The sequence below is a fragment of the Varanus komodoensis genome, unplaced genomic scaffold (genome assembly GCF_004798865.1).
Source record: "Varanus komodoensis strain SLA01 unplaced genomic scaffold, ASM479886v1 scaffold2, whole genome shotgun sequence".
NCBI lineage: Eukaryota > Metazoa > Chordata > Lepidosauria > Squamata > Varanidae > Varanus > Varanus komodoensis.
The window spans coordinates 48251972-48264553 of NW_025335568.1; the positions used below are offsets into that span (position 1 = coordinate 48251972).

Sequence of the window (12582 nt, forward strand, 5' to 3'; positions counted from 1 at the left end):
CAGCTTTGTACTCCTGGCAGAAACTAGAAACTGTTTTCATACATGCTACCCCTGATGATGGTCCAGTTCTGTGAGCAGCTGTGATAAGACATCTGAGGGGTTTGTCCAACACAATAATGGGACACTTGCTTCCAGGTCAGAGGATTTTGTTCCCATGAATCATGTGTTACAGATCTTTTTGACTAAGATGCCACAGAAGCTGGAGCAAAAATGCACAGGTAATCCAGGAGCTCCAAAGGGCATGGTCCAACAGTCTCTTTAACCTACAGAAGTGCTAGGCAGCTGTTTGAAAGAATGGGCAAAACATCTTTATCTGATGAACCACTCGTCTGTCAGAGACAGGCTTAGAACATGAGAAGGTTCTAGACTGTTGCTCATGTATACAGGATTTCACAGAGGCCACAAAAGTAGCAATGCATTCAGAAATGTCTAAATCAATTCAATTTTTATCTAATCCATAGCTTTGTAATTTCACATATCTCATATTATCCCTCACTTCTAACACTAAGCAAATCTTTGTCAATGTCTTTGTCATCTAGTTCCCATTGGAAGTTGGTGCCTTTCCATATAAGCTATTTTCCCCCAATACAATTTAAAACAATATTTTTTTCTATTATCCCGAATTCTTATTTCCATCTTCTGGTCTTATTTGTAACAACCTTATACTTTTTTCAGTACATTTTCTAATTTATCGTTTGTTGTTTTGCTCCCATTATTTCTCTTTTGTACCAAGATCACAGAAAAACATACTTTTTACATTTTGAAGGTTCTTTACTTTATCCCTACCTTTCCTTCTTGCTTTACTAACATTCTGTGATTACATTCTCTTATGACCTTTTACTGGTCTTAACACCAATCACTGAGCTTGTTTGTGGCATAAAATATGTTTAATACTTCTATAGAAGCACCACTGAGACCTCTTTAAACATCATACAGCATCATTACGTAAATTACAAGCGGGGACCTACAAGAAGTTATTGAAACAGGTATTTCTGTTCAAGCTTCCAGTCAAGCAACCATGCTGTCCTTCCACATACTCTGTACCATTCCCCATCCTACAGTTTTCTATCCCCACTGCTCACAGTCAGACAACATTCTGCTCACTCTGAGTATACTCAGTTTTCACTGTCCTGTTTTTGGATTCTTACCTCTTAGTTCCCCCCTGCTCCAGTACTTATGTATGTACTTTTTGTACCATTCCTGTGCACAGATAGTACTATTTTGGCTGCGTACAGAGTACTTGCCACTGGGGTTTCTTTTGTTATGCATCAAATATTATTTTTAGACCTTTTCCCATCACTAAAAATGTTACTGAACATTTACAACACTTACTGTACAAAACACAGACCATGCGTTACTTTGCTTTTTCTGGGCAATATGTTCTTAGTGAGAGCTCAAATATTTAACAACCTGAAGCCCATTTAAAAGTTGTAGCAGTGTGAGGTACAGTCCAAATTAGTCAAAAGCAAATTACTCCTGATATTATTTTTAGGTAAATTAGATACATTCAGCAAATGACGTGATACTTAATGTATACAGTTTTGTGAACTTCTTTTTGCTGAAGAACCTGTTGCTTCAAATCTGCTGCTCAAGTTATATTTTAAGGGAGCAGATACAAAGTAAATAGCTTAGGGTAGTCGAATTTTATAAGGCTCTGTAACCAATGTAGTTTTTGATACTGTTCATTGCATATAAAATTTTCAAGGCAGTAGATGCAAAATATGCAAGGCTCTCCAAACATACCCAAAGGAGTTTTCAAACCACTGAACCACATAATCACTTTCATCCTTTACCAAAGATATGTTTAGTGAAAAGCCAGAGATAAATTCTGGTAGCAATTAAATTTAACAATGAAATGTACGTCTTCTGGATTTAGAGAAGATATTTTTAAAGCCAGCTACAAAATCACAAAATATTTGTGCAATCTCTTGGGAGAGTTAATTATAATTCACTTAAAATTATGCTCACACAATAACTATTTGTGGAAAAGCAGTTTTAAAAAATAAGCAACACTTAAGAGGAAGAATGATAAAAGTCACATAATCAGAGTTCTCCTCCCTTCTGAAAATACTAATAGCTGATAGCATAAACCACATCTCCAACTGTTTACTTGCAAAGATGAAAGGAATTTTTAACGTTATTCTTTATTCTCAAGTACAGCACTCTAGCTTGAATGCTACCATCTAACAGTAGGTAGATTTTATGAAAAGTCAATTTTGCACAGATCAAGTCTATGTAGTAGCAAATGCAAAAATATTTTTGATAAAAAGGAATTTTAACACTTCTCCCCACTCACTAATGAATAAAATGATGCTCAACATAGGAAGTGTTCACAATCTGCTTTTGTAAGTGACAGATCATTAAGTCAAAATATTAGAATATACCTGGCAGGGAAATCCTATACAGTGACTGTTTCAGAGATGTAGATGCTGCTTCTCTGACAACTGGTTCACACAAAGGCTCTTGCCTCAGTCTTGCAGAAAGAGCAACATATCATAGGATGTACAGCTAGCCAATCAAACAGGAATGAAGATGGCAGGTGCATCTGCATTGAAACTGTATGCCTAAACTAGTAATGGCCTTCTCATGAAACAAATTCCACAACTATCATGAAATTAAAAAAACACAGTGAGGTACGAAAAAGGTATCATGTGAAATAACTAAATAAACATGGTACAGTCAGTTGCTTTTAGGAACGTGCTAAAAATAGAGAGAGTCTACTTTAAATGAATTGTATAACAATTTAAGGAAGCAGGACAAAACGAATGATATTTGTTGCTGAGCCTCACATTTCATCCAGGCAGTTGTCCTCAGCTATCTAGGTAGAAGAGGAAGGGGGAGGCTGGGACACTATTTGGCTCTGGCATTAAGTCATCAGCCCCAACCTCTTCCCTTTCCCAGTCCCCTGGTCAGCCCTTTTTTCTTCTCTTTGTGGCCAATCAACTACCTCAGAGCCATAGTGGGCATGATCTTTTCAACAGCATAAGCTACCAAATACTCTAGGAGCAATAGGATCCCTACTCAGTAGCTTTAAATGATGCTTGGATGACAGAATCTAGTTTTATATGCTTCATGTCCTTTCCTGGCATGCTCCATTATACAGCTAAGTAAGATTCGATGAAGATTTTTCTTAAAATAACCTGCTGTTGGCACTATAGATTTGCAAACAGCAGTCAGACAATAGCAAACGTGATTATGAAAAGCTATGCTAAGGCAGTGCTGCTCCCAAGTTGTTGCTGCTTCAAGGTGTCTTGCCAGGGATGATAGTCCATGGGAGTTAACAGTTATATGGCATACTCCTCCTGCTGGCATTACCACAAGAGACTTGGCTATAGTGACCCAAACCAAGTTATCCTTTACTGATGATCACTGGATCCTTCTTTCACATTCCACCATCCTACCACTGCTTTGAACACCAGACAAAAAGCAGTGAATCACCAAGACCGCAGCATAACAGATGCTTTTTCAACCAAAGCAAAACAAAGGCAACCAAATTTCTACACTGACATATTTGAAATTAACAAAATGGCAAATATTTTCATAACTGGGTAAATGAAGTCTTTAAAATATTTTAATATATCATTTTCCAAGGCATGCTTGTTGGTATACTTTTTGAGAGCTAAACTTTTGGACATCCCTAGCATCACACATCTTCATATGCAACCATATGTTCTCCAAATGCTTCACTTCTGCAAAGGTCTATATTTGAAACAACCATTAATGTTGTATATATTTTAAAAAGTGCAAAGTTTTACAGCTATTAACGTTTATGAGCAGGGTTCTAAGTAAAAGAGCCATATCTATTTTTTTCAATAGTCTTATTCTATTAAGTCAATATGGGTTCTTGTAATTAAGTAAATAATAACCAAACATTGCAATTACAGGATGTTAATAGAAAGTAGTAATGGTGAACTACAATTTGTTTGTGAATTTGCTTATAATTCTATTGTCAGCATGAGACCTTAATTATTAGTACACTAATTTAAGCACACATTGTCCTAAAGAATCTTATAAGCAAGCCAATTAGATTAAAGAAGTCAATCTAAATGCATTTCCTAGCTATCAAACTTGAGAAATGAAAAGCTATAAAGGTGCTACCAACATGAAGGATCAGCTTCTTTAACTATGGTGCAATAGTTAAAGGTACTATATTTCTGATGAAACAAGTTGGAAACATGCACAATAAAATATTTGGCAGGCTGATTATATGTTTTATGGTAAATACCAAAAATAAGATCTTGGATCAGGATGTTAGAAATAGGACAGTCTATGATAGAGATCAGGATCTAGAGACCTTTGGACACCCAGGCCAGAAGATGCCATGTGCCTATGGTAGGTCCAATCAAGTGAAGCTTGTACCCTCTGCATGGGAAGAGGCAGCCCTTGATTACATCAGTAGAATAAAACAAGAGATACAGAAAGACAAAATGAACCTGCTGATAAAATCTAATGTTATCTTTGCAGGGTTTCAAACTATGTTCATTTTCAAAACAAGAACCATTTCACAAGGCAGAAATTGGAAGTTAAGAATGTGTAATGCTAATTTTCATTTATCATATAAACTGTAACAATATAGTTCCTTTGAGAGACGAACACAAGAATACAGTATCAGAATACTGTATAGATTATATTTTGAGGTGGAGATAGAAATGGTTCAGTTTTGTTTTGATACTGAAAAAACACAACCCAAATTGCACAAATTTCCCTCATTGGTTTTATCTGGCATTCACTTTATGGCAGTGGTTACTTACTGTATTGCTTTGTTCAGTCTGCTTTATTAACAAAACCTGGAAAGAATGCCAACTCATTTTTCTAACTACTCTACTTAAAGGCTTTTGCAATTCTCACTTGCTGATTCAGCCAATATCCCTATATGATATGCAACAATTTGCTCTTTCCTTTGCTCTGCAAAAGAATCCAGAATATTTGATGGACAGGTGGTGGTACAAGTGATTTTAATTGTGAATTGCTTCATTGGTGTACAGGGACTTGTTCTTTCTTAATTCTCTCATTCAGGTCAGGCAACAGTTCTTGAACCCTAATGTTTTAATCAGAACATTCTTTAATGATGTTTCATTCAGAAAAGAGTATTTTGGAAATGGTGAGAATTCAAACATGTTACTTACTGATAAATTTGTTTATCACAGTATACCACTCCTGCTTATTTAATAAAGTACTTTTAAATACACTGACCCAGCTATTGCTAAGTCTAGTTTGCCTCATTTACTAAGTTTCATGGATAATTAGGGCTCGTGGCCCTGAGCAAAGCATAACACCTTTCTGCATTTAGGTGCTTACCAAGGGAAATTATTAGGTGTCCAATTTCAAGGTCAGTTCTATTTTGATAGGCTTAGGGTCTGCACCATAACCTGCTGTGTTCAAGCAGTCTAGCACTGCTTTTCAACTGCAGCACACATTGTTCATGCTGGCTGGGGCTGATGTGAACTGTGGTCTAAAACACTTGGCACAGTTAGGCAGTGAAAATACTGGTTTCAGCTGAAAGCAAAATCCTGCAAGGAACAGTTGAAAGAACTGGACATGTTTAGCTCTAAGAAAAGAAGGTTAAAGGGGAGACCAATGGGTGTAACTAATAGGAAATTTTGGCTCAAGAGTAAGAGGGACTTCTTAAAGGTAAGAGTGCTGTTCAGGGCTGGAACAAACTGCCTTGGGACATATTGGGCTCTTTACTAGAGGTGTTGAAGCAGAGGTGGAATAGGCATCTGTCAGGGATGTTGCAGTTGCAGTTACATCCTGCACGAAGTAGAGGGTTAGACTAGATGACCTCCAGGGCATATGACCACAAATGGGTCTCATATCTATCTTCAGGTTCAAAGAGACTTCCGATGTGCTGCAGCAATTTTCTGCCCACATTTAAATGTAGTTGGCCCAACCCTTGGAGCCCAAGATATGAAGGAACACAACTCTCAGCTAACACTGACAAAGTATGATAATACACCTTTTTGGTGAAGGGTATTATATCTGGTTAAAAGAGCTGCTTACAAGTGCACTTGGGGATTCAATCTGGTTTGGTGATGGGAATGGAACCTGACTCAATATATTGAGATTTCAGTTTCTAAAGGCACCTGTTGAAGGGTAGGAATTCAGCCATAGTTGGTGTATACTTATGTTAGGTCTCCCAAGAACTCCAGAGGGCTTCCCTAAAAGATTTAGGGCACAATTTGGAGGTCCAACAATATCTTCCAACCGGGAAAGTTTTAAGTCACACTTCTCACAATTTACACAAGTAAAGAAGACAGAGGTCTGTGCTCATCTGTGCCTAGTGTTAGCACTTCCTAGTTATTCCCAGCAACAGGCTGCTTTTTGTTCCATTCTGCAGGCTCCTTTCTACTGCAAAATATAACTGCCTGTGCTGGTAATAAAAGTTAACATTTGTTTCATCCCAGCCCAATGCAACTGTCGCTTTGTTCCACACTGCACTACACAGACAATTATCCTAAGGATCTGTGTCTTAATACAGTATGTGTGCATGAGTGCACTACCATAATGTGAAATCATTAGCATTATTTTAAAAGCTATTTATGTATTCATGCTAAAGACTATATGGAGAGAGAGAGAGAGAGAGAGAGAGGGAATATGCCAACAAATACTATCATTTAAATTGCACAATATCTAATTTTACATGTTTTAACAGTTACCTGATACTTGTTTTTCATTCCATCCACTTCACCCTATATTTAACACATAAGGTATTTTGCAGTTAGTAGAAATGAAAAGCACAGGACAAGATGCAGTTAAGCACTTTTAAGCTGCATTGATTTCAATGGGAAACAGGTAAGCACACACCATTAGCTCCAAGCAAATCAAGATCCTAAAACTGTGCAGGATTATTTGAAAGAGTAATAGGAAAAGAATGCAAACGCCATCCTAATATACCATAGCAACATTTACCACTTATTCACGAAAGCATTAGTTTATAGTAGTAGATTCATGACAGTATGAGAATACTGCTTGTCAACCAATGTGAAAAGAAAATAGATGTCTAAGAGAACAGTAATTTTGACAAATGAAACCTCAAAAACCAAAATAAATGCTAGGTGTTGGAGGCAGGAAGACATTTAAGTACTTGTTTGGAGCGTATGATTGTTCTTAGCCAGGAACATGAGACATGGTAAGGGGTAAGTGTTAAGGTCAAACAAAAGCTTTTCTCCTGAAGCTGCCTGGCTTGGCTGCTGGAAGAAGAGCCTTGTCTCCTCATTCCAGAGACCAATACAGTGCAAGGACTACATTCTTTCATTAAAAATCAGCTGTGAACCTTATCATGGAATGTGAGAATAAGCCAGACATGATGCTGCCTTATTCCTAAATCCACAGAAATCCAACATGATCTAATTCTATGTGTCAAAAGGATTGTATCCTCAAGACCTTCTCAATTAAGTTACAGTAATTTATGAAGCTCCTTCCACTGCGCATCCTCACCTGCGAAGTAAAATTTCATTTAATCTCAGGATGAGGCAAGGGTTTCCTTTATTCTGTATATAGTTGTTCTGGTGCCCCAGCCATTTATTTTATGTACAGTTAAGTAATTGCCATTCATCAGGACTTAAGACATCTGGAGCATTAAAGCCAATGGGAAAGAATTTCAATGTTGTCTTATGCAAGTTGCACATGGTTTACTTGGTTAGACCCAAGATGCACAGTTCCAAGGTTGCTAGATGTTCATTAAAATGTTGATTCCTTTCAGGCAAAGACCAGTATATCAGAAACACTAAGGGCTGGACTCAGTGGTGACATTCCACTTACATACGTGTGGAAAGAACAATCTTACCCTTCCTCAAGAGACACATCTGAAGATTGAATTCTGTTTGCACAAGCCACTGTTCAAACGGTGGCACAAGGGTTTTCTCAACTCATTGTAACTTCATTGCACTGTGTGCACTTGCTTTTCCACTAGTGCCTGTGCAATCACCAGGAGAACATGCAACTGCTAGGACAACAACATAATGGCTTATACATTTTTCACTAGCATTAAATCAGATAGATCACAAGTCTAGACCTACTAAGCATGGTTTCCAAAAAGTGGGCATTTGCTGGCAGCAAAACTAAATTACATTACCAGGTCCCTGAGACTACTGCATATCAATGGCTAAAGAGACCATTTTTATCAATAGTTTACCTTCTATATCTGAGAACTTAGACATGTGGCAATCTTCTTATTTAGGAGAAAATCATTGTTTGTTAAAAATGGAATGTTATTTTATGGCTATGCATATTGTTAGAAGCTTTATTACACCTGGTACCTTGGAATAGTTTGAAACACGGGGCCAATTTTTTAAAATGCTTTTGGGGGTTATACGGGATTAATCTATCAAACTGCTCAGGGAAATGTTGACTTCAACTTATCTAATCTCAGACTTCCTTATGCTGCACACCACAGACAGCCAGCTGGAATAACAGCAGAAAGTGATCAAATACGAAACTGTTGGCCTTCAATATGTATTCCTGTGTTGTATGGCCCACAGCATGCTAGGTTTCCTATGCAAGAAGACACCTGGCTGTAACTTGTCAGGATATTGCAACTGACCCCTCTGCCTAACCAGAAGCTAACACCATGAAGCTTGTCATATAGTAAAAGGAGATCACTTTAATGGAGGTAAGTGCAATGGGTGTAATAGTTTCTTATCAAACCATCTTATGAGCAGCTGTGATAAAATTCACCCATTTATAGAACTTACAGAAAATTTTCATTGTCCTATGAAAAGGAAAAACAGTGTAATTTTTATTACAGTTTCATCTGTACAACCTTGGTCACCTTTTTCAGGGCATTCAAGGTAGCATTAAAATTAAAAAATATCACAGTAAAATACAGGACAAATTTTTATTACATCAAACATGCCAATATAACTTTAGGAATCAACAACCTGATTTCAGCATTCCTCAGTCTAGGATGCTTTATCCTCAGGTGGTCTTCACTGATGCACAGAGATGGCAGGAACTAGTATAGGCTGGACAGTCCTCATGGCTGGCTTACCACCGTGTGAGGGGATGGAGATAGGGAGATGGCTGCCTTTCTCCAATAAATGTCCCAAGGACCTGCTTAAGAACTGTTTCTGGTGTCATTAGATATTGCTCGCTTAACAGACATCCTTCCTGTGCAGTTAATACTTCAACTGTTTCTGTCAGAAGGTAAACAGTTTTGAACTTCACAAATAGCCAGTTGGTTGACCGCCTCATAAGCCATGAATAAAATTGGTCAAATACATTTTTAAGTTATATTTCAAACTGGGTGCTGTTACTTGTTGTTATGGTACAAACATGTTTCTACCAGAGTTTGTTCATTCTAAACTTGAAAATAATTTCAGCCCTGGAAGGTTGAAAATTCTGTGAAGTTACATATTGTAAATAATAAACTAGATTTTAAAAAGACTTCACAACTTTACAGCACAAATATTTAGAATACATTGTCCATGAAAACATAGTCCTCAGGGAATTTTAGGTGAGTACTTGGAACCAATATGTCATCGTTTCTTGGAACATTTTAGCTCTTGGAACAATTTAGCTCTCCTTAGCTAGGGAGCTGTTTCGTACACATAGCCAATCCATGGAGACCTTACTTCTACAAGGTTTTGGTTTCTCTTCCTCTCAGGCTAAGAAGAATATGGCCCCTTTATGCAAGTGCAAGTTAGGATATGCAAAGTTAACCTTTGGTATGAAAACTAAATAAGCAAATAAACATGATAAAACTGAAATTAAAACATTTGACTGTAAAAATCCACAACAAAATTCTTCTTTAAAAAAAAAAACTATTATATAAAATGTGTAGTGTGAGGTCACTGCATACTTGCATAGTTTTGAGAAACTAGAAATTTGGTGCACTTTAAAAAGGTTTCCCTATCTTAGTTTTCTGCCCATTTAGTTGTTAGACTTAAAGTATAATGGGAAAAAATCCAGCAACTCAAGAATTTCTAAGTTCTTCTATTACCAATAATCAAAGAATAAATGAGATTTTTTAAAAAATAAATATTTTAAAAGGTCAGTTCACATAATATTTAAACTTTGTCAATTCATAACTGAGGGCCCATTACATGTGTCCTACTAATGTAGTATAATAATATGTCATATGCAAATTGCACTTGTGAGTACTCAGAAATATAACGTTCTTTATATTTGCTTTTCTAACATCTACAACAAACTGAAAATAACATTTTCATTTGCCTTCATGCATTTGTAATCCCAGAAGCACAATTTTCCCTTTCCTTGTAGGCTATTCCTTAGTGTCCACCAAAGAGATGGGGGTAATTTATGCCCAAATGTAAGACTGATGTTTTGACCTCATGGCCTGCAGGGATGCTTTGCTCCATGAACAGTCAACCATAGTATTGGTGGGCAGCAGGCAGAATTAAGAAGGGCAGCCAGGAGTGCAGACTTCTTTGGTGCTGTCTTATATTGGGGCAAACAAGGGCACCGTCAAGTTGAAGGAAGTCTTTTGTTTTTTCCCCATCCCTCCACTTCAAGGCCAAGATCATCCACACTACTGTATTCCTGATCACTATGTACAGGTGTGAAAGTTGGACAGTGAAGAAAGCTGAAAGGAAAAAAAAATGGATACATTTGAAATATGGGCTGGAGGACAGCTTTGCAAATATCATGGACAGACAGAAAGATGAACAGATGGGTTCTAAATCAAATCAAGCTAGAACTTTCCTTGGAAGCAAAAATGATGAAACTGAAGTGAATGTACTTCAGGCACATCACGAGAAGGCAAGACACAATAGAAAAGGCAATCATACTACGGACAGTCAAAGGCAGAAGAAGAGGAGGAGTGACTATGAGATGGATTGATTCCATAAAGGATGTTACAGCCATAAGTTTATAAGAGCTGAGCAAGTCTGTCAAGGACAGGACATTTCGGATGACACTCATTCATAGGGTTGGCATAAGTTGGAGATGTCTTGACAGCACATAACAACAAACTACCATATACAGTGATTGGCTGCCACTTGGTAGGTTTGCAAAGAAATTTTAGCAGGCCTCTAGAGTGCCTGTGTTTCTGCTTTCCTTACAAAAAAGTGAAATCTGTAAATCCAGAGAGTGAGAGCAGCAAGAGCTGGGCTGTGTTGGTTTTCTCATGTCAGCAACTGGGCTGCTTGTCATCACTATAATGTTTTTATGCAGTTCACAGAGAATGTATGAAAGATGTAAGCAATACAATTTATGGTCTCTTCTGCAATCTGAATTTGCTATGCTTTTCCATTTTAGGACACTATGAGTTGAACCCAGACAAATTTGCAGAGAAGGGGGCTGACAGACTGCTATCTCCTTCCCACAGCAGCCCCTTGCCTCTCTGAAATCTCTTTCTCTGAAGTCAGGGACCTGGCTGAATGGAATGGCCCGTGGCAAAGGTAACTGAGGGGAAAGGTTGAAGCATGATAAATTGTCCACCTGATTTGGATGGGGGGAGTGTTCTTTTTCAGGATAGAACCCTGAATGTCAGCAACTCTGTAACATCACAGTAGTAGTATTGAAAGAAAGGAGGCAATATAGATATAAAAATAGCTATATTCACTTGTCATGTAATGTGAAAAAATCCCAGCAAAGTTGTTGAGATGAGAAAGCTTGTCAGACCTTTGTGGTAAGTATCACCAATTCCATAAAAACGACGCTATTACTAACAAAGAAGATACTGCACTTGTGCCCTGAAGCAAAGTCACTGTCAGTTTTTGACAGCCAGGGTAATCTGGGAGTATGTTACATTGGTGGGGAAGTAACTTGACAAGACTGCAGGAGAGTTGTATGACATATTATGAACAAAATGCAAGTATATCAGTGAGACATGGATTTTAATTGTGCTTGGCGTATCTATACAAAAGTAATTGCTCTTATCTGAAAAATCACGTTTCTTGGAAATGTATTGGCACAAGCAATACTGAACCACTAATACTGAATATCTGTTTATGAGCAGAGATTATACATGAACCATTATTACTACTAAAGAATACAATTGAACTTATGCTTGTATGGATGCATTTACTATGAGGGTAGTCCCTAGAAATTGTAAACCTTTACTTTTTTTTCTGATAGAACCCTAAATAAGCAAGCATGATACACTTCAAAAGGATATTACCTACAACACTAGTCAAACATTAAGATTTCTTAATATATATTAATAATAACACTAGGCTACTGCTTTAAACAGAAGATAATTACATCCACTTTCCCTTATTAACTTATATGTGGAATTGACACTTTCCAAATCTGACTTTTGTGCTGAAAAATGTTGTTTTGGCAAGAACTACACAGTCAACACTATTTCCCTGCTTGAGCATCTAAATGGAATTGCTGAGGTATAAAGAAAATAGGATTCAATAGTGGAAAGAAAGTGATGGCACTGGCAACTCAGGTCTGCAATTCATTCATAAAACAAAGAGTGACTCAATCAAAACTTTCCCAGTGGATTTCTGTTCAGCCCAGTCAACTTACTGAGAGTACAGGCAGCTAAGTTAATGCTAAGGCCACAATCCAGGGAAGTTCAAAAGCCACAAGAGGTTGCCAAATATTTTTATTCTCACATTATCACAGAACCATGTGTCCTGGAAAACAAGAACTCTGCACAGCAGTTAGTTG

The 12582-nt window shown here is 37.4% G+C and overlaps 1 protein-coding gene across 10 annotated transcripts in view; it reads right to left on the reverse strand.

Annotated features, from left to right (window-relative positions):
- The window catches only part of PHF14 (PHD finger protein 14), a 142272-nt gene that overhangs the window by 34670 nt on the left and 95020 nt on the right, over positions 1-12582 (reverse strand). For 6 of the 10 annotated variants that reach the window (XM_044428404.1, XM_044428407.1, XM_044428406.1 and 3 more), the window contains one exon: positions 6657-6689. The exons of 2 other annotated variants lie outside the window; for them this stretch is intronic. In XM_044428404.1, the coding sequence (XP_044284339.1) occupies positions 6657-6689 (33 nt within the window). Of the gene's footprint in view, positions 1-6656; positions 6690-8715; positions 10544-12582 lie in introns of those variants that run through there. 2 more of the 10 variants (XR_006414542.1, XM_044428411.1) reach the window with 2 other exon arrangements.